General features: G+C 40.7%; 1 protein-coding gene across 2 annotated transcripts in view; it reads right to left on the reverse strand.

Moving 5' to 3' along the window:
• Window positions 1-27,357, reverse strand: part of GRK6 (G protein-coupled receptor kinase 6) — a 1,979,509-nt gene that overhangs the window by 1,204,204 nt on the left and 747,948 nt on the right. For both annotated transcript variants that reach the window (XM_044069323.1, XM_044069324.1), the window contains exon 3: window positions 1,398-1,510. In XM_044069323.1, the coding sequence (XP_043925258.1) occupies window positions 1,398-1,510 (113 nt within the window). The remainder of the gene's footprint in view (window positions 1-1,397; window positions 1,511-27,357) is intronic.

A 27,357-nucleotide genomic window follows, 5' to 3' on the forward strand; every position in this document is an offset into this window, starting at 1 on the left:
ACACATGTCCTTCTACAACTTCACACACTACTGCATCTGCCATCTATCCAACTATCAAGTCTTTTTTACCTCTGTACAAGTCTGTGCTTTACCGAAATGCCTTTACATCCTGGTACATGTTCTTAGCTAACTTGGAAGCATCCTGCAAGCCTAGAAAACATGTCAATTTGTAAATATTGTACACATTTTGAATTATTGCCATCTGAAACAGTATTGTATAGAGCTCATTCATTTTTTCACGCATAACTCTCTAACCTTAAAATGTTATTTTAAATAGCTTCTACATCAATGCTTCTGCTTGTCCTTTAGTGTTTGAAGGATGGGGGCTAGCATGATGGTTAAGGTGTTTACCTCAAAGACACAAGGTAGAAGGTTCGATTCTCACCTTTACGGGAAACTGGCTAGGCTTAATGTGGCCCGCAATGGCAGCTAGCCTAGTACTTATCACGGAACCTATATCTTATATATCAGCAAAGCAATTGGTCAAGGCTTTTTGTTGTTATGGTGTTTCTATCCCTCTGGAGATGGAAGTTAATACTAACATCACAATAACAGTATCACATTCCCATTTCTTATATATGATGTCAACTGGCATCCCTGAAATATTTATAGCCCTGTTATCCCACAGTCTACCACAAAGGTATTGAGCAGCAGCAAATTTCCCATTCCTATCCCCAAGATAGGGTACTGTTCTCCAGCTTTTCAAGCCCATGCTCCTTGTCTAGTCCTCTGACACCAGACATGCTACTCATATTTAGTCATCAATATCGTAGACAGAAACGCAATTTCTGCAGAACAGTCCCAGGATAAATGTGATATATTTTGCATTTATTTCTTGCTTCATGTCCTTAATATAAAAGGAATATGTACGAACAAAAAAGTAGCACTGTCCTTTAAGCTGTGTGTGCTTGCCTATATTTATGACATCTAATCTATCTACTAGACATGCTTAACGATAACAGGAGACTGTGGAGAAGTATGCAAATGATCCATCAAACTACCTATACATTTCTGAGAATATATATCATGTTTTCTTACAGTGACTGAACAGATATATTCAGAATTAATTACTGAAATGTGTCATATAATAAAAAGGATGCAATCAAACATGAATTTCATTCTTTCTCCAGAAATATTCAAAAATTGTGAAGAGATCAGATTACTTTAATCATGCAGTCTGCCATCGCTACACTTATGGAAAAATGTTTTACAACTTATTAAAATATGAGGTCACACCAAGTGATGCTGAATGACAACCAACAATAATTCTGTTAACAGTACAACTGCAAAGGTAGAACAATCAACTATAGATGTATACAATCTTTCCATCTTAAATGGGAAACAAACCTAAGACCCTTGCCTTAAAAAGGAAAGAAAAAAAGCTCAAACACTCTTACCAATCCATCCAGGAACTTCACACAGCGGTTTAATTCAGGCCTTGTTTCACAGAACTGCCGAAAGAGTAATCGTCCTATGGGCTGCTTCTCACATATACTGTGGTAATCCCTCTCTGCACAGAAATAAAAAAAAAAAACAAATGCAGTTATTGTACATAAACTAAAACAAAAGCTGACTCAGTAATTTTTAAGCACTACCATGGTACAAATAAAAGTACCAATAAAAGAGAACAAATAAAATTGAATAATGTAGCCAAATATTTCACTTATTCTCCTACAGACAATGGTAAAATTAATACGCTAATACTGACAGAAATGAATTGTCATTTACAGACCTGTCAGCTTTACCATCTTTACAAAATAAACACATTACTATATACCATAAGAGAGCTCAGAGAGAATCTCTTAAACCTGTCTCGACAAGCAGCATCAGATTTCAGTTAAGACACAAGAAAAATGAATATTACTATCAGTTCAAAACCCGAAGAGATCATAAGCTATGATGCAGCCCTTGTAAACATGTTCTTGCCAGGAAGATTTTGCAAATACTGTATTCTGTGACTGTGTCCCTCGAAGACTACAGGCAAACTCAGAAGTCCGACAAAGTTTGAAAATGAATACAAATAGCTTCTAAGGAAACAGTTATCCGCACAGCTTTTTGTCTAATAATAGTTGAAGAACACAGTGAAAAAAGCAGTCATCTGGGGAAACTCATGAACATGGCAATGCAAAAATGTTCTTCCATTATTGGAGTAAGGATGAGTGGGTAATATGTATTAACAGCTGGCTGAACTGAGAGTTGTAGCATGGCTCCTTAGTAAATTTTGACACATTACTATCTGATAAGCTTGTACGAATATTAGTGTGCGACTTCAAAATAAAACACCAAACTTTCACTCTGGCAGTAACAAAAATAAATAAATATATATATATATATATATATATAAATATATATATATATATATATAAATATATATATATATATACATATACATACATATATATATATACATACATACACACACACACACACACACACACACACACACACACACACACACATGACACACACACATTATATATACATATATATATTTTTTTAATTTAGGAGAGGGGCCACATCACTGTGTCTTATAATAATTTATATATATATATATATATATATATATATATATATATATATATACGGATTCACTTGAGAATCTCGAAAAACTGAAATACTGAATTTTAGTTTTCCAAAATTCAAATCCCGAAACCCTACAAGCCCGAAACACCACAAGCATGAAAAGTAAAATCCCGAACATACACTACAAACACAACACACACAAACACACTCTTCCCCCACAATCAAACATACAATCCTAAAATACAACTAAGCAGGGGGGCAAGCCCCCCTGCACCCCCCATGCGGGTGGCTGCGCACTCCACCCCCACTACTTATATAGTCTAAATCCGAGACCGCACAATCACACAAACAAAGGTAACTCACAACCACATATTTCACAGCCCCTTGCACACACACACCACAACCAAAACACACACTAACATACACTACAGCCCATAACCTACACACTCATACAGACTTACCTGCACTTACATCCATTCATACACCGCAACACCAGAAGCTCCATAATTCGGGATTTCGAATTTCTCGCTTCTGGTGTTTCGTGATTTCAAGCTTTCGGGCTTAGAATTTCAGAAAACTGAAATTCGGTATTTCAGTTTTTCGAGATTCTAAAGGGAACCCACACACACGCACACAAATGCTGAGATCATTGTGCCGGCGACTAATGGGAATTCCCCAAGATATCACAGTCTTAGAGTTGGTACACAATCCATCCAAATCACACGTTATTGCTCATACTTGTGGGTGGCGAATAAATGGACATCGAAGTTCTGCCTTGCTCCCAGTTCAGTGGCCATTAAAAAAAGAACAAGCAGAGGCAACAGTACAGCCTACCTCCCGCAAAGGAAAATACCTCCCAGGTCAGATGCCATACCTGCAATCACTACAAAGGTCAGGCCTGCTCCATTCTCACATCTGATGAATCTCATGACAAAGCTATCGACAGAACCACCAACAATGTGTAAAATGGCTTAATGTCCTATCCCCCCTTCTTCCTGTCACACTAGAAGTACCTCAAGGCTCAGTTCTTGGGCCACTACTCTTCACTATTTTTACAAACAACCTCCACAGCGCTTCCCCACTGGCTTCAACTATCCAGTGTGCAGATGACACAACATTTATATGTGCTGCTAATAACCTGCAACACCTCCATGATATAATCCAAAAATCATTCTCAGATACCAAGCTATTGCTCTCTAACCACAGCTCATACTCATCCCAATAAAACAAAACTCATGATCTTCCAACCCACAACCCCCCCCCCCCCCGCCAAGCACCTTCCACATTACAACTAGGAATAATACTAAAATTAATGACGATTCAGAAACAAAACTACTAGTTGTAAAAACAGATAACTACCTAAGATTTGACCTACATAAAGCACAGACAATTAAGAAAGTTCACAAAAAATTAGTACTCTTTACAGAAATAAAACGTATCTAACACTGCTAGAGTTGCCATTGTTAGAACCCATCTTCTGTCAACACTTCTGTACGCTTCCCCAATTCTCACCAACCTTAAAAATACATATTTAATTCAACTTGAAATGTGCTACAATAAAATAGCTAAATTTGCAACTGACTGCCCACATCATACCCACCACTGTCACTCCTTAAAGAAACTCTCCTGGTTAGAACTCCCACAACTTACAAACTAGTACATCAACCTGAAAAAAATGCCCTTCCAAATATTCTCCAGCCCCACACCACAAATAGAAGTCTTCGCTTAACAAATCTCTACTACACGTGTCCAAATCTACTGATACAGTAGGGGACTCACTATTTTCTTATTATGTAGCAACAACGTGGAATTCACTACCTCACAGCATCAGAACCAACACAAATACCAACCAATTCAAAAAGATTCTTAAAAATTATCTTAATGACACGTGGCTTTGTTCCCGTACTACTCCAGGCTAACTAGTTTTAATAGCTTCTGATTATATTTTTTCTTCCCTGAGCACCTCATAATCTCTCGTGTCTAGATGATCTCTATCCTCATCTTCTGCTACCCAATTTCCCCCTACAAACCCTGCCTCAGCTTAGTTTGAGAAACTACAATGTCTACACTACAATAAGAAATTATCAGATGACTGCATAACACAAATGTCAGCTATAACAGCATAGAATGTAATTTCTGGTGTACTGTAAGTCTTGTGCATGTTTTGTATAACTTCTTGCATAAGTTTTGTATAATCTTTGTATGTGGAGCTTTTCTCCCCAGGCCTCCACTGAAAATGGGTCTTATCCCAGACGGAGTCTCCTGATAAATAAATGTAAAATAAATAAATGTTGCATAATAATGACAGAAATTAATCAGAGGAGGTCAGAAAAGACTGGAAGAGAGATTAGATAATTCACAAAGAAACAATGGGAAGACATACATAAGGCTGCCAAATATGCATCAAAGTCTAGAAGATTTAAGATTTTTGCCTGGGAAGTGTTTCCACACGTACTCTTATACCACAAGCACACTCCAAAGAATTTTTCCTCAGGCAAATGGAGGTATAATGGAGAAGAAAGAGGTACCTGGGACCATATGTTTTCTGAGTATAATGAGTTGGCAGACTTTAAAAATTCCCTAGAGTATTCTGTCAGGAAACACTGGGAAAGCAAATGAGTATAACTAAGGAAATGATTGACTATTTATTTATTTATTTATTGAGATGGAAAACAGTATCTGAATTGTCTAGAAATTTCTAAGGCCTTGTTATATTTAATTCTGTTGGCCACAAAAGAGCAATTACTAGAAATTTAAAATCAAAGTCTAAACCAACCATATTCGAAGTAGTGGATATTGTAACAGATAAAAGGACAGGAAGTGGGATCTTTACAAAGGGTATGAGTAAACTGCATAGAAAAAATGGAAATTGTGGGGAACAATATATGCAGAAAAATGTTTTGGAGGAGGAATGAGGTTTAAGGGAAAAAATGAACTGAACAATTTATGTGATGTTAGATTCATTATATTGTATAGAACGTCATATGTGATGTATAATGATTGCAAACATGAATTTGTTAATATGGTGCGATTGCTTTTATATAAATGTAAATTTGCCTGTGTCACAAGTGGTAATTCAATAAAGGTGTTTAAAAGACTGAGGGCCAGATTCAATAAAGCCTACACCAAGTGCACACAATATGTATTCAATTAAATTCTTATCACATTTTTTGTGCTTTCTAGTAACTCAGAAAGATTACACTAAGTTTACATGTAGTCTATACTTTGTGGTAACTTTTATGAATCCCTGCCAATATTTAAAGCTGCAAGAATATCAGTAGGAAAAATAAACTTAGGAGGAAGAAGATGTCAGTTATGTCTGTGTTGTCTGTTCACTCAGAACAGTGTACACTTAGTGTAGGCTTTATTAAATCTGACCCTGACTCTGTATACATCTTCAACTGCAGAGCTTCCTTTAAAATAATATGCTCCATAAATACAAGGGACATTCAATGCTGTCTTTTAAAGTAAATTTCACTACCACTGTAGAAAGATAACAGGGAGAGCTACATAATGTGAAACTAGGCTTATGAAACTTTAAGTAAACTTTGAAGACCTCACCTCATACCCTTTATTCCACACTCATCTTAAAGATCATCACACATCTAAAACAGGTTTGCAAAAACTTTCCATCTGGAGACATTACCTAATCTACCACTCCTCCTTCACCAGTCAGGCAAGTTTGGCTTCCTCACATTATTTCTCTATATTAATGTGAGATATTTCCACTTTCTATATATTGTTATATTTAATTTCTGTGTACCGTTACCTTCCTTTTGCGATCTTTTACACTTTGTGCTTTGTCCATTCACTATTTAACTCTTCTTTCCTTCTTTACTTTAACTATCGCTTCCTATTGTCCCTTACACTGTGTACTTTATTATCAACTCATTGCTATCTTCACACATCATTTTGGTTGTATTCATAATACTTCTTGTTAACGTGCTTTTCTACTGACATTTATACTTGTCCCAGGCTGAGACTGCAATAGGTCCATTTAGATCAGTGCCCTACCCATATTACCAAATTGAATAAATAAGCTTGCTTTTAATTAAGTAAAACCTATAATACAATTTACTGATGTGATAAAAGCAGTTAGCGTTAACGGCCTATTTTGTTACCACAGACAAGTGAACTGGCAGTCTTCTACACTGCCCATAAATGTGCTCCTAAATGAAATGGCTCCCCATACAAGATTGTCTTTTTGCTTTATGCCAATTGCTTGCTTGGGTAAGTTCTGGCTCGCCCACAGCCCTGAAGAGGATAAAGCAGGTATCAATATGAATGAATCAATAAAATGAATTTACCATTATTCATATAAACAGGTGTTTGCCTAAGGCAGTAACAGCCTTAACCAGTGTGTATGTACCTCAGTCTACATTTTGTAAGCTTTTCAATAGGCTTCTCCTTTTATAATACAAGATACAAGAATGACTAGAGGTTCTGTACATCCTGTTTAATGAACTCAGTTAACTTCTTTGAAAAGGTAACACAGGCTTGGTGACATAGCTCATACTGTATGCAAAGTTTACTTTGATTTGGACAAGGCATTTCACACCATCCCTCATGTTAGCTTAATTAATAAACTAAATGCATTACAAATGGATCCTCATGTAGTAAGATGGATAGTAAACTGGTTTAAAGACAGAACCACAAAGAACAGGTGGAGGAGCCAGCATCAAAAGACATGAAGGCGACTAGTGATGTCCTCATGGGTTCAGTTTTGGCACTGCTTTTACGCAGTACTTATTTCTTTGACATGTAGACTAAAAACTAAGACTTACAGCTATGTTTGCAGTTGACTGCAAAGTAGGATTCACTGACAAATACCCCTCTGACACAGAAGCTCTCCAGCAGGAGCTTACACTAATACATGCCTAGTATATTGAGAACAAGCTTAAATTAAATGCTAAAAACCTCCACCTACCATATAGCATTCAGAATGTTCCACTTCAAAATTAAAATGTAGTTAGAGAGCTGGCAACCTAGGTTGACCATTCCCTCTCCTCTGACCATCCTATAGTAACAATTTGTCAGGAAATCCATCTACTTGGCCCAGAAGACCATCAAAGGAATACCATACAGTTCAAAAGAGGTATTCAGCACTGATCAGACCAATTATAGAATATAATGCCCTTTTAAACTGTACTTCAATAGGCATATCAAACAGCTGGAATTACCCCAGGGGCTCCTAACAAAGATTATCATAGTCTTAAAATCCTTAAGCTAGCAGAAAAGACTAGTAGCACTGTTCCTCTTTTCTGTGTGCCTCACAGGCTTCTCAAAAAAAACCTGTGTCTTGACTGTTTTCTGAACATCAGGGATCCAGTAATCCAGGATCTCTTGTATCATCATAAATCAAACAGTCCCACAAATATCAGACCAAGAGATCTAAAGTTGTTTTTCTACCCATCTCCCCCTCCTCTGGAATGGACTCTGCCTTCAGATAAAGCAAAGTGATACATGACCTTTCTTCAAACAGGATCAGAATAACTGGATGAGTATTCATGAATTCAGGGCTGGTGTTAGCATTTTGGGTATATAAAGAAAAAATAATCAATTTCAACAATTGGCTAAGTTTCTGGTGTCATTCAAAGGGGATCCAGTGTCTGTCAGCCTGGGACGACAAGCTCGACAAGCCACATTGCTTCGCAAGGGACAGCTTGCACCTGTCACCTCTAGGCTTTTGAATACTGGCCAAGGCTCTTGCTGCCCCCCTAGTGCCTTTTTTAGGCAAGACTCAAAAGTCAAACCCACCTCCGTAAACAGCACAATGAACAAAAAACTGCACGCGCTCGAAGCACTCCTCAGTATGGAGAACGTCAACATCTGTGCAGTAACTGAAACCTGGTTCAAGGCTCCAGAGAGTACCCCAGCTCTATCGGGCTACAACTCATACCACACGTTTCGGCCACAGAACACGGACCGAAACACAAAAGGAGGGGGTTTATACATATTCATCAAGGATACCTACACCTCCAGGTTAGTGGGGCAGCATGATACCTCTGAATTCATCCATGTGCAATTAACATTGGGCAAATCTGCAATGCAAATTGTGGCCTGCTACAGATCACCCTCCATGACTCAGGACCACCACTCCCACCGTTTTGGAGACAGTGGAAAACATGAAGGTCCTACTGAACACACTGATATTGGGCGATTTCAATTACCCTACCATTCACTGGGAAAACTGCTCGAGTACAAACTCCCAGGCCCAGCGCTTCCTGGAATTCATCAAATCAAACACCCTGGATCAGCTGGTAAACTCCTCCACCAGAGATGAAAACATATTGGACCTGATCATCACCAACATGGGTGACAGGTGTTCCACACCGGAGGTCAACCCGTCACTGGTTAGATCAGACCATAAACTAATCACTCTGGATGTCCACACCCCACTACCACCCCCAACTAAGGAAAGTACAGTAAAAAACATTTCTAAAACAAACTTCACCTTACTTAGGACAGAGGTGGTAAATTTCACAGTCCCCACGCTAAATGATAACGCTGCCCAAGATGCAGAAACGTTTACAAAATCACTCTATGCGCACCTACAAAGATGCATGGATCCTAGCAAAACCAAGACTCCCTCCTCTAAGAGAAGGAAACCAGTTTGGTGGACCCCTGCCATAAACAGGCTATACAATAGGAGGAAACTAGTTCAGAAAAAAAGCAAATCCCAAGAAGGAAAAACATTCCTGATCAGTATCAGTAAGAAACTAAGGTCCCTCATGAAATCATCCAAGGCTAACTTCAAAAGAAAAACAACCAAGGATTCAAAGGATAACCACAAAGCCTTCTTTAGCTATGTTAAGAATCTAAGTGGCAACTCACAGATATGCACCGAACTAGTGCAAAATAGCAGAGAATGTACTGAACCTACTGATAATGCCAACATCCTGGCAGATAGATTCAGTGCAAACTTCACCTCCCTCTCACCTCCAAAAGGGCTCACAACAATACCGGAAAAGTGTAGTGTCCCAAAAATCACAGATGCATAGGTGAAAACAGCCCTTTCAAAAGCCAAAAACACAGCATCAATGGGACCAGATGGTGTCCCACGCTGCATCTTGCACGAACTACAGAACGAACTAACCCCCCATCTGAACACACTGTTCAACCTCAGCCTCTCCACAGGCTACGTGCCCATAGAATGGTACACAGCAACGGTTATTCCTCTCCACAAAGGAGGGGCCACAACTGACCCTGGTAACTATTGCCCCATAGGCCTGATTAGCCTGGTCTGCAAGGCTATGGAGCGCATCATCATGGAACTCATTAACAAAGACATTGGGAACTGCCAAACACTTGACCCGACCCAGTTCGGCTTTGTTAAGGGCAGATCTTGTCTACTAAACCTGGTTGACTTCTTCGAGACAGTCACCAAGGCCACAGAAAAACTCACCAACCTGAACATAAACCCCTACGTCACGAGATGGGTTGCCAACTGGCTTACAGATAGAATTCACACGGTAAAAACAGCGGGCTCCAGGTCCAACTCTAAACCAGTCACAAGTGGTGGTCCCGCAAGGCTCAGTCCTGGGACCCCTACTGTTTGGCATATACTTCTCAGAAGTACAGGTGAACACAGGAGGACTATGGCTAACCAAATTCGCCAATGACTGTAAATTGGAAGCCATAAAGTACAATTTTGTACCTACCATAAATGTAGATGTTCGAGGATCCACATTGCTGCAGTCATAACCTGTGGGTAGTCCGCTGTCCTCGGTCGGCCCGAATACCAAAGTGTTAGGCTGGCGTCGGTCGTGGTCGCTCAGATCTGACGTCAGTACGCCGTGGTACTAAAGCGCATGACCGACGCCATATCCTCAGTCTTTCTTGCCCCAGATGTCAGAAGGCCTAAAAAAGAAAGGCCATAGCCAAAAATAGAAAAATACCCAATCACCAATATAGAAAAAATAATTAGCCCAAAAACAACACAGCAACCCCAAACTACAGAGGGGAAGGAGGGAGGGAAAATTGGACTGCAGCAATGTGGATCCTCGAACATCTACATTTATGGTAGGTACAAAACTGTACTATGTTCTTCGTCTCACATTGCTGCAGTCATAACCTGTGGGTAGAATCCCAAAGCAAAGGTAAGGGAGGTTGGCAAAATCAGAAGGCATTAGGAGCTGCTAACATGCCCTGTAAAACTGCAGTGGCAAACCCAGCCCTAGATTTGGAATAAAGAGGGAGATGGTAATGTTTAGAAAAAGTGTGCACTGAACTCCAAGTAGCTGCCTCCAAAATATCCTTAGTAGCTACTCCCTTAAAAAGGCAGTAAAAGTGGCAGTCGCCCTAGTGGAATGAGGTCCGATTCCAGCCGGAACATCCTTTCCCTGATGAGAATAACAAAAAGGAATACAATGGCCAATCCACTTAGAAATAGTTTGTTTTGAAACAGGTTTTCCTTGTGAACCCAAGGCAAAAGAAATGAATACCTGTTGAGACTGCCTGAACCCTTTAGTTCTGCTCAAATAATAACGTAACTGCCTGTGAATATCCAAAGAGTGCAAAATTTTTTCCCCTTTATTTTGGGGATCAGCATAAAAGGTAGGCAAATGAATAGATTGGTTTAAGGCCACATTAGAAACAACTTTAGGCATAAAAGTAGGGTTAGTACGCAGGGATACCCTATCCTTATGAAATATCAAGAAGGGTTCAACTGCCATTAGAGCCTGTAATTCAGATACCCTCCTAGCAGACGTAATGGCCAACAAAAAAGCAGTCTTCCAGGACAAAAACGTTAACTCAGATGTAGCTGCAGGTTCAAAAGGAGGTAAAGTGAGCTTTTCCAACACAAAATTGAGATCCCAGGAAGGAGTAGGAGCTCTACGTGGGGGTCTTATGTTCTTTGCCCCTCTAAGAAATTGCTTAAACAAAGGGTGAGAGAATAATGGTGGGTCACAGTCATAGTGAGCAGAAATGGCTGCAGCATGAACTTTTACAGAGGAGAAAGACAAACCCTTGTCTAATAATTCTGTAAGATACTGAAGTGTAACACTCAAATTAGGCACTGAAACATCAAAGCTCTTTGTTGTGCTCCAAAGAAAAAATCTCCCTCATTTATCAGCATAAACTTTCCTTGTACTAGGCCGTCTGGCTTCCAAAATGACATTCAAAACTTGTTGAGGAAGCTGCGACCCCCCAGGGTCTAGAACAGAATATGCCAGGCTGTCAGATGCAGGGACTGTATCCTGACATTGAGGAAATGATTGCTTGCCTGGGACAAAAGGTGTGGAATTGATGGCGAAGGCCAAGGAGGCTCCCGTACTAAACTCCTCAGCAGAGGGTACCAGTGCTGACGTGGCCAATCTGGAGCTATTAGAATCATGCAAGGCTTGTCCTGATTGACCTTCAAGAGCACCTTGGGAAGGAGAGGCAGAGGAGGAAAGGCATAGACGTGAAGGATGTTCCAACTGAAAGATAGAGCATCCACTTTCCAAGCTTTTGGGTGAAACATCTTTGTGCAAAACTTTGGCAGTTGGAAATTTAGTGGAGAAGCGAACAGATCTATGTCTGGAGTTCCCCAAGCCACTGTCAACTGTTGAAATACATGAGGATCCAATTTCCACTCGTGGGGATCCACCATCTGTCTGCTCAAAACATCTGCTAAGGAGTTCTGTGCTCCTGGCAGAAACCTTGCTTGAAGAGTGAGGTGCAAACTCAGAGCAGTCTACCACAAAATCATAGCTTGTCTGCAAAGAGGGTACGAATGGGTTCCCCCTTGCTTGTTGATGTACCACATGACTGTTGTGTTGTCTGTTTGAATCAACACCTGTCCTGGTTGAAGTAGATCTTTGAAAGCCATCAGTGCAAATTGGACTGCTAACATCTCCTTCATGTTGATATGCAAATGCTGTAGTCTGGGAGGCCACGTGTCTTGAATCCATTTCCCATTGAAGTGTGCTCCCCAAGCCATGTCTGAGGCATCTGTCGTTAAGATCTGACTCGCCTCTGGTCGGGTCACAGCGAGTCCCTTGTTTAGGTGACATTCCTGAGCCCACCACAAAAATTCCCTTTGGATGCAAGGTATTATCTGAATGACAGTGTCCAAATCGTGGCAGTGTTGAGTCCATACACTTTTGAGATACCATTGTAGCTTCCTCATATGTAGTTTGGCTTTGGGAAGTACCAGAATACAAGATGCCATGAACCCCAAGGCTTGAAGGACTGTCCTTGCAGTCAGCCTGGACAGTAGGGATAATTGCTGGAAGTAAAGGGGAAGATTTTTTTTTGTCCGGGGTCAGAAAAGCCATCTGAGAGGCTGTATTCAGTCTCACACCCAGAAAGCACATGTCCTGAGAGGGTACTAGACTGGACTTTGTTTCGTTCACAGAATACCCTAGGCACCTTAACACTGCCATAACATACTGTAGATGCTGAAGTAACTTAACTTTGTCTTGAGCAAGAATCAGGCAATTGTCCAGATAAGGATAAATTTGTATTCCTCTTAGTCTTAAGAAAGCTATCACAGGAGCCAGGACCTTTGTGAACACCCTGGGCGCAGTAGATAAGCCAAAGGGCAATGCAGAGAACTGATAATGAAAAGTACCAGCCCGAAAATGCAGGAACCTCCTGCAGCTGGGCCTGATAGGAATGTGAAGATAAGCCTCTTTGAGATCCAGAGTTACCATCCAGTGATCTTTGCCTAGCAGAGGCAGAAGTTGCTGCAAAGTTAACATCTTGAATTTTGGAATGTCTAGGTATGTGTTGAGAATAGACAAATCCAGAATCGGCCTCCAAGTGTTTCCTTTCTTTGGCACAAGGAACAGGCGAGAATAAAATCCTAGGCCTACTTCTGACGGAGGGGACCCCCTGGATAGCCCCCATTTTTAAAAGTAAAGAAATCTGCTTGTGAGCCTCCAGCTTTTGCTGAGGAGGAACGTCTGGCATGCCTTTGAAAGGAGGCAAGGTGTGAAAATAAAACTTGTAGCCTCGATCTATAATGTCCAACACCCATTTGTCCTGGGTGACTAAAAGCCAATTTTGCTTGAAAAGTGCCAACTTTCCTCCTAGAAGAGCTGCCAGACAGGAGGGATCTGGCAGCTGGAGATACAGGTCATTGGGTCTGTTTACGAAAAGGCTGACCCCTGCCCTCACCGGAAGACTGTGCAGGGGAACTCCACGTCCTAGGTCTGAAAGAACCCTGAGCATGAGCTCTGCCCCTACCACGTCTAGATCTGCCCCTAGACTGTAAATCAGAAGAAGGATAAGCCCATCCCTTTGCAGGCCAATTTCTGCTAAACTTAGGGGGCTGCACCTGTAAAAATTCCTTAACTGTCTGCATGGACTTAGCTTTGTCTTCCATTTTCTTCAAAACCGACTCCACAGGAGAACCAAACAGCACTTCGGATTGAAGGGGAGCATCCAAAATTCGAGCTTTAACATGCTCTGACAAATTCTGATCCTTAAGCCAGGCGTGCCTACGAATAACTGAACCAGTGGCAGCCACCCTGGAAGAAGCCTGAAGAGCATCAAAGCCACACTGCAAAGAATGCTTACCTACCTGATCAGAGGCATGAACTAAATCCTGCAATTCGTTACACTCTATACCCTCAGCTAAAGCATCTACCTTAGATTTCAACTGACTTAAGAGAAAATTCTGGTACTTCAGCATATGAAACTGGCAATTTAAAGCCCTCATCGCTAGAGTGGAGGAGGTATACACTTTTTTACCCCACCTAACCAAAGCTCTAGAATCTTTATCCAGAGGAACTGGATTCTTTACAACAGAAGCCCTGACACCCTTAGGTCCCTGGCTAATAGTTTCCGGGTCAGCTCTAGGACTCTTATACAAATATTTATGAGCCTCTGGCACTCTGTAATACCTGTCTGGCTTGACAGGGGCAGGAGGTAAAGAATCAGGATTAAGGGAAGCCTCAGAAAAAACATCCTGAACAACATCCAAAACAGGGGGAATAGCCAAGGGCCTATGCTGTGGTAAAAACAAAAATTCCCTAAGCCTCTTTCGAGAATCTGAGAAATCCTGACCTTCCCACTTAAAATGCTCCCTCATGGAATGCAGGGTTTCAGAAAAGGAAAAATCCTCTGGAGGGGAAGCAGAAGGACAGGAATCCTCTGCATCCGAATCAGAATAAGGAGGCAAATCCTGAATGTCCTCAGCTGAAGACTCAGAGTAATCTGAGGAATGCTCCAATCCTTCCACCTCTGGCTCCACCCTAGGCCTCTTATCCGGAGGGGGCATAGAACCTCTGATTAAAGTAATCAAATCCTCTGCCATTTTCAGCATATGCTTTTTTGGAACAGAACCTGCAGAACTAGGGCTGACACCTGTGCCAGAAAGACCAGGCCTGGCTTTAGAAGGTGCTTTAGTGACAGAAGTAGAAGGCCTAACAACCTTATGTAAAGAAGGGACTACAGAGACTTGAGAGGCCCCCTCGGCCTGACCTAACTCCTGAGAGGCCACTTCCTGTAAGATTAAAGGCTCCCCCTGAGATTCAGCTGAAACCTCGGCTGGATCCACAGATTCCACCGTGGTTTCCAAAGAACCGGCGTCCGCAACGGACGACTCATCCTGCTTGGACTTTAACGATTTTTCTTTTCGCTTCTTAGCGGTAGCGGGCGGAGGATCCGACGGCATGTTGTAGTTACACCGCTTACCGAAAACAAGTCTAGCACAATCTAACCTGCGTTTAATGGTGCGCTTATTAAATCTAGCGCAAAAGCGACACCCGACTACGTCGTGCTCAGGCCCCAAGCAAGGAATACAGAGAGAGTGGTAATCCCTATGAGGTATCTGTTTCCCACAAGAAATACAATTATTAACTTTTTCTGACATCCGGATTTAACTGAGGCAAGAAAAGACAAAAATATTCCCCAACGGGGTACTTAGCCCAACTTGGTCTTCGGTCTGAAACTCAGAATACAAAAATTTCAGGACGCCGAACGGCACTTGCAAACGCTGCTTCTGCTTCGGACCATGCGGCAAGAAAGACTGAGGATATGGCGTCGGTCATGCGCTTTAGTACCACGGCGTACTGACGTCAGATCTGAGCGACCATGACCGACGCCAGCCTAACACTTTGGTATTCGGGCCGACCGAGGACAGCGGACTACCCACAGGTTATGACTGCAGCAATGTGAGACGAAGAACATCTGACTCTCCGGCTGACACGGACATCCGCCAAAAGGGCCTTACTAAGATGGACATCTGGTGTCAAAGTCATGGCTTCAAGCTAAATGCCAAAAAATGCATAGTCATCCCATTTGGGAAAAACAAAACACCCACGAATTACCACATAGGTGGCAGCCCCCTTAATATAGAAGAGGTAATGAGAGATCTGGGGACCCAGGTATACAGTAATCTCTCCTTTGACAATCACATTGCCAAAGTAGTTACGAAATCCTTCTATGTGGCCCATCTAATTACTAAAGGGTTGGCATCTAGAAATAAAGAGGTTATAGTGTATCCCTACTAGTCACTCATTAGACCCATCATAGAGTACAATGCCCCATTTGAGATGTACCTCACAAGACACTTCAACAGCTGGAAAGACCACAAAAGTACCTCACCAAGAGGATTACTGGCCTCAAACATATGTCCTATGCAGCCCAACTGAAAAAACTCCGGCTGTACTCAGTGGCATATCGCTTATTCAGAGGTGACCTCTGCCTGACTTACAAAGCCATGTCCAACTCAGAATTGATGGATATGCTCCACCTAAAGAAATCCAAGTCACTGCGAGCCACATGTTCTAGTGAGCTAAACCTCGCCACAACAATAAATAGAACATGCTGGAGGGATAGATTCCTGTCACAGAGACTCCCCATGCTTTGGAACAAAATTCCAAACTACATTAGGCAGAGACCCTCAGTAACACTCTTCAAAAGAAACCTTGACGAGTGGATGGGTAATAGAAAATACACCCCTGGGATCACTTCATTGGATCTGCTTGACACAAAATCAGTTAATTAATCAATGGGCGGCGAAAGCCGACATACTCTGGCTAGGCTTATAAATGCTCTCGGGCAGACAGACTAGTACCTACCTATGAACCTATAAAGTGTCTGCTGACATACATAGCATGCCTCCTCACCCCAACCCTAAAGGCAGCCATTTGTATATGTACCTGATGTGTGAAAGTCAAAAAAACATAATGATTACATTATTATTTGCCTCACTGAGGAGCAGGAGCGGCCTTACGTTAACTGGTGCCCTAGGCAAAAGAGCTGCACTGAGCCCTCCCACACCACCCAGTGCCCCATCCTTGTCTACCTACACAAAATAAATACTGAAAAAGCGCCTCTGCTAGAGCGGTGCCCTACGCGGCCACCTAGTTGGCCTATGCCTTAGGTTGGCTGTGTTGAGGAGTATTGCATGCCTGTCACTTTGTCTGATAGCAGAGACCTTTCCTGATTTTTCCTCAGAATTTTGCTCTTTTCATAAAAAGTTTGATTTGCTGGTAAATTATTCAGGATTTCAGTCAATAAATTCAGACAACAGAGTTTTACACTTCTTATTGTCCCAAAAATGCATGTTGATGCAAAAGGTGTTATTCTGTTAACTTTTTAAGTGAATTAGAGTAATACTTAAAACATGTTCCTGATTTTGAGCCTTTATTCTGCAATTATGTTTGGCATTGCACAGAACTGTTTAGCAACAAACTTGAATTTTATAGTATCTTGTGTTCTGCCAGTATTTATAAAACTCCCTGAAAGAGAAAACCATTCTTAAAAATTGGAAGCTTCGGCTCTTCAAAATCCAAGGTGTGCACTGAGATCAGTCACTCTTGGCTGCATGCTACTCTGTCTCGTGCTTACTCTTCTCATGTTTATCAGCTGTATCCTGAAAGGGTCATATCACAGTCATGTTAAGGTAAAATTGCATGATCAGGAAATCAGTATATTTTTTCTCCTCATTTTCCCACAACCAGAAGCAGCTTTTGTGGGGCCCCTACACAGTCAAGCATGATTAAGGGGGGTCCTGCAGCCACAGGTATTGCAAGTACCTAAAGGGGGCTATGTTGTTAATTTTAATGGAGACACTGTCCACCAGTAGGATTTAACTAAGCTAGGGGCACAATGTCAGTGGTAAAATATTTAATGGACTTGTGAAGCCTGTTACTTGATAAAACAGTTATTGTAGCCAGAATATCTTTGAATTTTAAAGGAGATATAAATAAGAGTTATTATTACCCACCTGGTTTAGTGAGTATATAGGATTGCTGTACTAGCTTTTGTTGGTTTGGCAGACATGATCTAAAATATCAAATTTCAGATAAATTGCTCTGGTTGGGGGCCCCCCAGGAACAGGGGGCCCCCAGCGACTTGCAGGGCTCGCTGGTGTCTAAAGCCAGCTATGCATGGATTCACCATGGGCTTGAGTCAAAAAGGGAGGTACAGTCTAGGATGGGAACTGGCACTGCATAATGGTCACAAGACTCGGTAGACTTGAACTATATACTGTTCCTATTAAGTGCAGTAGATAGGACTGACTGCTAGCTTTCAAATGAGGTGATCCGGACTTCAGAATACTCTAGGGTTAAAAGTGAACTGGTCAACAAGAACATACAACAGTCCATAAGAAGCTGATGTCCCTTGTAAATATGACATGGGATTGACCTTAAATGTGCCTGACCTTTAATGAAGTCTCAGACCTCAGCAATCAGATGGGTCTTGCTCTGTGGTGGGGGCAGGATGGGGTATGGAAAAAATCAGTGAGCAAATAGTGGTTATGTACACAAGTACTCTCGTGGTACAATGAAGTCTTTCTGCTTTCCAAAAGTCAATACAGTACTTCCACAAGTTAGTCCAATAGTAAACCTTCACATGAATAGGAACAAGTAAATAATTGGAAAATGTACAATAGGCACCCTTAGGTGGCAGAGAGTAACAATACAAACAGAAATGATTATGAATAGCAAAGGGAAAATAGCAAAAATAAGTAAATAAACAAATACAAACCAGAAGTGCTGCACAGAATTGATCTTCCTTTCTTCACAACAGCTTACTTACCGCCCAAATGAAACTGATTTCTACAAGTAAATTATACTGAATGATCTCAGTAAAGTATTTTTTCTGATTTGCTGAAACTGATTTCTGTCACCCTACTGTATCATTTGCCCTAAGTAAACAAATTCTGGTTGGCTCTGTTGAATTTATGGATTGTATTTCATTTTATATTGTCTTCAGGCCAAGACTGGGACTGAAGAGAGTCCCCGGACCACCCCATTGATCTGGTCAATACATAAATACTCTTTCCTGCCTCCTTCAGGGATGGCATTGTCAGTCACTCCATCCTGTAGACACACATAGTTGGACCGGCAACCCTACATAAAGCAGCAGCATACTTAAAGTCACAACAGAATACATGGCACCGCACTATGGAAGCCAAAGATGGGGTCTCAGAAATCCTCACTGAGCCAAGAAATCCTCAAGCTTAATGAGAGAATAAATATAAAATGTTTTTTTGAAACAGTTATCCTTTAAACAAGCATATTCATACTCTTATGTACAGTTTGATTGTGTTTTTTGTCTTGTGTTTTAGAAATGTCTTGGTATATTGAAATGTAAATGCACTTTTTTGGTAGCTTTGATGACATTCTTGCTAATTTGTGGAATGAAAGCACTAATCTCCAAGAACATCCCTGTAGTTTAAAACATTTTGTTTTATGCAATAATTTGAAAGTAAGCCAGGAAAGAAGAGATGCTCTTGTTGGAACCAGGAGATAGTGCACTTTTTTAGTATGCTATACAATCTTGGAGACAGGTCGATGAAATGGGGCGATGACATTACCAAGGGACAGGAAGGATATTAAAGTCCCTGGATAAGTACATTCTTGGCAACACTAGCACAGGCTGGAGAGATAGAGTACCACACTTTTAGTCAAGTTCATAGATAAATTTTAGGCAATAAGTCTTCAGACCATTATCAGCATAGTCCAGAACATCCAGCATCAAGACTTACATCCTGCTTCATGAAAGGAGATATATGACAGGACTGGAAAGAATTTCCAAATGCCCATCCAATTATCTAGGTTAGTCTTGAAGGGTACTGCTTTTTTAATATGTAAAGGTTATTTATTGTATAAGTTGGGAATGTGCTAGGATAGGAATCAGTGACACCAGTGTGTCCTATCACTTCGCTGAACAGAGATTAAGAAAATTTGTATGTCCTTGAGGAACCACTAGGAGACCTTGGTATAAATGGTTTTATTATGGGTTTTGAAAGACAGACAGGCACCCAGGATTAGCCTGTGATATTTGTATGATTTATTTTATTAAGTTATTGTAGCTGTAAATGCAGAGATGACTTGAGCTGTAAATTTTCTAGATGGGGCTGAACAACATACCTTGATTCTTATTCAGCCAACAATTGAGAAGGAAAAGAGTTTTTCAAAACTATTTTACAGGCTTTGAGAGGAAACACCAGTGCAAAATAGAATAATATTTATTTATTTATTGTCATTTGTTGACCGGGAAAGTCCACTGTGCTTGAGACCCATTTTCAGCAGAGGCCCGGGGAGAAAATCTCCAAGTTACATGAAAATCATTCGTAAGGAAACAAATTTATAATTATAAAGCAAGTGAAATAATACAGAAAACTAAACAGTAAATATGTTGTAAAAGGCACATCGTTGCCTCACAGCAAGAGGTTCTCCCATTCGATTCTTGGCTGGAGTGCGGGGAGTGCCTTCTGTGTGGAGTCTACATGTCCTCCCCGCGGTTGGGTGGGCATTCGAAAGACTTGTGTAAATGGGCATGCCTTCGTTGAAGGTTGAACATAGAGCTGGCACCTCGGCATTTGTGAAAGTCTACTGCCAATCATTAGCGGACCAGAGTTCCGCTGTGGCGACCCCCTAACCGGGAAAAAGCCAAAAGACCAGCAGCAGCAACAATGGCACATTAGCATGAAGGAACATTATACAATTAGAAATATTTAACAATACAGCTCAATTTTTTTGGGGGGGAGGGGTAGGGAAAGAGAGAATTAGAGAGCTAAACTTAAAGGTAAGACATATAGTTAGAATCTTACAGCTAGGTAGTGAGAATAAGTAGATTATAGGTGACATATTTCATGGTAGTATTAAAAGTAGAAAGTGACAAGGGAAGAGAAAATGTGTTAAGATGGTTGTATTGATGTGTGGACTATGATACTAAAGATAATGGATAACTCGTATGGTGTAACAGCATAACATATACATAAGTATATTTGCTATGTGAAACAGTTTTGCTAGATTAAGGAGGTTGCGGACATGTGTTGCATATGCAGCTGGGGTTATCAGTGAGATGTTGTTTTAGTTTTCTTTTAAAGGAGATTATGTTGTCTAATTCTGTAACTGATGATGGGAGGGTGTTCCACAGCTTAGTTATGGAATGGAAATAGAGGCAGCTACCTGCTCTTTTACTAGGTTTTGATATTTTAAGTGGGTGTTTGTTGTTAGAGCGTAGATTTTTGGATGGTTCAATGATATTTTTCAGGGAAGGGCAACACTTGGGTTTATAAACGAATTTATGGGCACAGGTAAGTTGTATGTAATGTAGGTAATGTCCAAATTCTAGCCAGTTTAGTTCTTTAGTGGCCTGGCAATGGTGGGTGCGATTTGGTTGGGCTGATGCGAATTTTGCAATCTTATAATAACAGGACTGTAGTTTGTGTTGCAAAGAGTTATGGAGATTGGTGAAGATAGAAGACCCATATAGTAAGATTGAAAGGAGAAAACGTTTTGAAAGTTTTATTCGGATGGATTTGACTAAGTATTGTTTGTTTCTGTAAAGTTTGCCTAATTTGAAGTGAGTCTTTTTTATTGCGTTATTAATATGCAAGTCAAAGCTAAGTTTGCTGTCAATAGTAATTCCTAGCAGTTTGGCTTGATTTACTAACTCTATTGGGGTTTTGTTTATGGGAATATAGTAAAGTCTGTGGGAACAGGTTTAGATGCAAAGATGAGTAGTTCAGATTTATTAGGGTTAAGTAATAGCTGTGATTGGTTTAGCCAGAGTTCTATGGATGTAAAGGCCTTTTGTGATAACTTTTGGAGGTCAGAAAAATTATTGGAGGTACAGATTATGGTTGAATCATCTGCATACTGTATGGTAGTACAGTCAGTGGGAACTTTATTTAGGTCATTTATAAAAATGTTGAATAGTAGGGGTCCCAAGACTGACCCCTGGGGCATTCCTATGTTTTTCGGGAGAAAGCTAGAGAGGTTATTCAGCCATTTTATGGATTGCTGTTGGTTTTCCAAGTAAATAGTGAACCAGGTTAGCGTGGCATCAGAGCATCCTAGTAAGTGGAGTTGCTAGATAAGTTTGATGTGGGAGACTGTGTCAAATGCTTTTGAGAGATCCAATAACAGGAGTGATGTAAGTAGGTTACTATCTAGGGGGTTACAGATGTAATTTGTGAAGGAGACTAGGGCAGTAATGGTATTGTGGGATGGTTGAAAACAATGTTGTGAAGGGGATAGTAGGTTGTTACTGGGTAGATATTCAACTAATGTTTTGGATGCATTTTTCCATTATTTTAGACAGAGCAGACAGTATGGAAATGGGTTTAAAATTAGATAGGTCATGAGGGTTTCCACCTTTATGAAGTGGGGTGATTATTGATTTTTTTCCAGAGCTGGGGGACTGTGTGTTCTGCAAGTGATAGGTTTATAAGGATACTTTCTGGGAAACATATTGCCTTAACACTCATTTTGAGGTATTCTGGGGGGAGATTATCAACGAATAAGGAGCCTGGTTTCAATTTGCCAAGTAATGTTTGCATTTGAGAGGTTGCTACAGGTTGAAAGTTAAAAGATGGTGTGGAGCTGATATTGCTTTGAGGTATGATGGATGGGTTAATGGGGGTTGGGGTATTGCCTGCATTTACTAATGTAAGGATAATATCAATAACGTTTTTATTAAATATTTCACTGATTTCAACTGGGCTTTTGTCTGGAAATGGAGATGGGTTTTGGGTGCTGCCAGGATTTAGTAATGAGTTGACAGATTTCCCGAAAAGTCTGGGGTTATTATTGTGGGTGTTTATTTGTTGGGAGAAGTAAGTCTTTTTGTCCTGATTAAAGGCCTATTTTGCTTTGTTTCTAAGTATTTTGAATGCGGTTTTGTTGGGTGGGGTCTTATCTTTTCTCCATGTATGCCATGCTCGGTCTGTATTAATCAGTAGTTGTTTGGTTGATTAAGATAGCCAAGGAGCATGGTTACTCTCTTTTTTCTTATGGGTGCTATGGAGTTAAGGGTATCTAGGAAGACAGTATTGAAATAATGTACTGCTTCATCTAAGGGAAGATATTTCAATGGGTTCCAGTTTAGTGTTTGTAATAGGTTGCAAAATTGAGACTGGCTAAAATTGGCTAGATTTCTTGGATATTTGTATGAGTGAATGCTTGGAGTGGAGGTTGACAGCCTGTGTATCAGGGCTGGTAAGTGGTCACTTAGGGTGTTGGGATTGGAGAGGTACTATGGGTGGGATACGAATATCCAGTCTAGGGTGGATTCAGGGTGATAGTTTGTTGTGTGTGTTGGGGTTTGTATTTTGTGTCTTTAGGCTTTTCCCGGTTAGGGTTCACCACAGCGGAACTCCGGTCCGCTAATGATTGGCAGTAGATTTTTACGTGCCGAGTTGCCAGCCCTGACGCACAACCTTCAACGAAGGTACACCCATTCACTCATGTCTCCACACAGAAGACGCTCTAGCTGAGAATCAAACAGGACAACGTCTTACTGTGAGGCAACAACGCTACCACAGCACCATTGGGGTTTGTATAATTTGTGTAAATTTGAACAGATTGATGGAGTTTGTGGAATTGATTTGTGTTAGTTTACGCCAATTTATATTAGTGTTATCGAGGATGACAGTGATGGTGGAATAGGGACAAACATAATAATATGGGTCCAAGGACTGACCTTTGTGCACCTCCTGAGAAGTTGTCAGGTGGCAGAGTATGGCTTAGGTAGGCAACGGTGAAGGTTCTTTGTTTAAGACAGTATCAGAACCAGGCAAAAGAAAGAAGAGCATTTGAAACTTACAAGTGACTCATGTTATGCAGACACTCTCAAAGGCATATTTTAAAACTATGAAAACTGTATCATCACAGCTACTGCTGTACAGACCTTTACAGTGAGGGAATAAATTGCAGCAAGTGTATTATGTCTTTACCTAAAGACATGCTGGCAAGTAATGAGTAGGTCATACTTGTTAGATTTTCAAAGATTTGATCATATAGAATTTTGCTCAAATATTTTAGCTAGAGGGCACAAAATGGTGATGGGCCTGAAATCTTTATCTTTAGCTACTGACAGCTATTTTCGGATGGCAATATGACTATATTTAATCTGTAAAGGGGCAATGCCAATTGAAAAGAAAAGGTTACAGTTGGTTTACAAATGTAAGTGGTGGCCAGAAAAAGAAAGGAGGGATTTGGGCTTTTGGGTTGGGTTAACTTTATTTTCCCACTTTTTAATGAGCTATGAAATTCTGTGTACAACTTACAGAAAGAAGGGAAGACAAATTGTGTGCTTTGAGAGTCTCTGAACAAATGAGTGCCAGTGTGAATGACTCATATTTTACTTGTGATAGTCATTATAGGTGATGTCTTTGATGATTTTCCAGAATAGTTTAGGATATGAGGCTATAGCTATTACTTTATTAAGAAGGTGTTCTTTGTTTTTTAAAGTGGAGTTTATATTGCTATCTGAGAGCAAAGTCAGGCAGATGATCAGAACCCAAGTGGAAAGATCTAAATTTATTCCATTCTTTGTATCCGAGTTTAATGAGGGGATTTAATGTCTCCATCTAGCCAAGGGTAATATTTGCCTTTGACTTTGATTCCGATGTAAGGGAAGACCTTAAGTACAACTTGAGCAAGTAGTGAGTTAACAATACCTGGAGCTGTATTGGCTGAAATATTTGGATAGACGGATGACCAGTTTGTAGCATTTATTGGAGTATGTGATGGACTATTTTAGCTTCAGAATAGAATCAGTGAGTCTTTTAATATTAGCGGCTTCCCATTTGATTTGTTTGGCACCAGCAGTAACAGTACAACATAAAATAGTTGACTGTATTCAGTAAATCCTTTGTATTGCAAGTGAACATACTTATCACGGATCACTGTTGAATGCTGTGACTGGACTCTTGTTTGCATTGTTTGTATCCCGTTTTTTTCAGTATTTATCTCCTATTCCCTGCCGCAATAGTAGTGCTGCAACTGCCTTGACCTTGAAACGTGTTACGTGATACTGATAATTACTGTGTGTAGATGCTGCCCTATTTATGTCTATAGTTTTAATTGCTGTAACATTTAAAAGAGTTCAACCACCATTTGCTCGTTTCTGAGCGATTGCGTTTATTTGAATTATGGTCGTTGCCCTACTCTGGGTTTTAATCTTGAACTGCTGATATAACTGAATGTTTTAGCGTGCATTGTTTTGACTTGCAAATGCTGCCCTACTCTGTGTTTAATTGTTAACATCTGGTAGATTTATAACATTCAGCTACCTTTTTGCTTGTATTTGATTCCTGCATTACAGAACTGTGATACACTGCCTATAGTCCACTTCAACCTGCTGCTGCACAGTACCTTTTTAACTGTGTACCTAACTACTTTTGTAGCTCTATCCTCTTTCACAGTCTTCCCTTTACTCTAAGGTTCCTGCATTCACACACCATCACTTCACACCCATCCCTAGGCTACTTATTACCATTCAAACTATGCTATCTAACTGAAGTATTCCCCTCGTTAATGGTTGATATTGTTATAATCTTGTCTATAATTACTTATTGTTCCTTTTACAGCTCACAATTGCTATGTCTCAACCACCCCAGGCATCTCGCATTGTTCTACATAGTATATTGGCTACATAAGGGGATATTGCAGAGCTTCCTGTAACCATTCTGTCTCCCGAAAAGAACTAAAAACAGTGTGTATGTACCCTATTGTGTAAAACATCTTATTTCTGTCTACGGTTGTTTATTGACTCAGCATGCGTTTGCTAGCAGCCCACCACGGACTTTAGTCTCCCTTTAAGCTCTCTAAGCTCCATCCCATCCCACTCCTCGGAGTGCTTGTGCCTTAACCTCACATTTACTCAGTCTGGCCACTAGGTGGCAGCATCTATCCACTATCAACTTCTCCTCTCTCATTATCAGGTACAGCAATTACTCAGTTAATTTACACTGTCCTGTTTTAGCTCCAAACCCCTGTGAAGTTTTCCTGCATCTCTCTACCTTAAATACACAGTGACCCAGCACCCATCCCCTGTGCCTCCTTACCTTGACCTCTGATCTTTGCTTCACTGATTGTTTTCCGCTGGCTAAGTCTTCTTCTGGCTAAGTCTTCTTCCTCGGTTCCACCTGCTCAGTTCACCCTGCGGGCTCACTCTGCTCCCCTACCCAATTCCCACCCACCCCTAATACCTTTACACTTATGCTCATAAACCACACCCACTCCCACCTACTCCAATAGACGCATAACATCCGCCACTGCTTACTTCCTAGTCCCACCCCCTCATCTCTTCACAATATCTAGCCACTTCATAGATGCCATACCACAATCCACTTAACTCAATATTCTCGCTCCACTCAGTCTAAATAAGCACCATGCTTAGAAACCCAACCTTGTTTATAACCAAAATACTACTACTTCTCACCTTGTCCTATCTAAGCTATCTCACCAGGCCTCTTAATAACAACCATTCTCCCCCTTTTCATACATGTTCATTCACCAGACAACACACAAACTCTTCTACCTCATAAGCCCCTATCTATTCTCCTTCAAAAACTTTCTGCTCTTCCCTTACAAACTCATCTCTACATACAAAAACACTACTCCAACCTTAACTACGCCTACTCCTACAAAATATGTGATCTTCAAACTAGATAATAAACAGTCTAAATACCTCTTTTTCCAAATTCGCCAACTTATGACCACTCGTCTCTCTGGAGATGTACACCCTAACCCTGGTTCCTCTTCCACCTACAATGAATGCTCAAAGTATATGCAACAAAATCCTTAACATTTATGCCTGCCTTCTCCATATCCAACCAGACATCCTGTCCATCTCTGAAACATGGCTGAAACCCTCCATAAAATACTCTGAAATAATACCCCCCAACTACAGTATCATTAGAAAAGACAGAACCCATAAAAAAGGTGATGGAGTCACTCTCCTGTACTCTTCCTCCCTTTCAGTTACTCCATATATTAAACCTACTCCCCAATTCGCTAACACTGAATTAATTTTGGCCCTACTTCAGATAAATACACATAAATTCATATGTATAGCCTCGTTCTATATCCCTCCTGGTGACAATGTCCCTATGCTCAAAGATATACTCTCCTGGTTCTCCACCAACATAACCAATGAGACTATAATCCTAGGCGGCATAAATATCAACTGGACCACCATTCAATCTCCCACAAACTCTCTGAATATAACCCTCTACAACTTCTGTCAGCTAATCAACACCACTACCAGACTGACCAAGGACAACTCCTCTGGAAGACCCCCTTGACTGGATTCTGGTCTCTCACCCTCATTATATATCCAGTAGTGGTACCCTCCCTGACTCTCTCAGTGATCACTTTCCCACTTTTGCTCATCGTCACTCCTCCTCCTTACATCTGTCTCCTACCTATATCTCCACATGCTCCCTAAGAAAACTTCAACCCCTTGACCTTCTCTAACACTAAAACATTTCAACTGGAGCCCTCTAAAAATTCTCACCCTAGAAAATGCCGTCACCTACTTTAGCACAACATTTTTAAACCTTTTAGATACTTTTGCCCCACTGAAAACAAAAAGAATTAAAAGTAACACTGTCCCTTGGTTAAGCAAAGATACCTTAGCTGTCATGTA

Source organism: Protopterus annectens, chromosome 4.part0 (assembly GCF_019279795.1).
Source record: "Protopterus annectens isolate FY-2018-M chromosome 4.part0, PAN1.0, whole genome shotgun sequence".
Taxonomy (NCBI): domain Eukaryota; kingdom Metazoa; phylum Chordata; order Ceratodontiformes; family Protopteridae; genus Protopterus; species Protopterus annectens.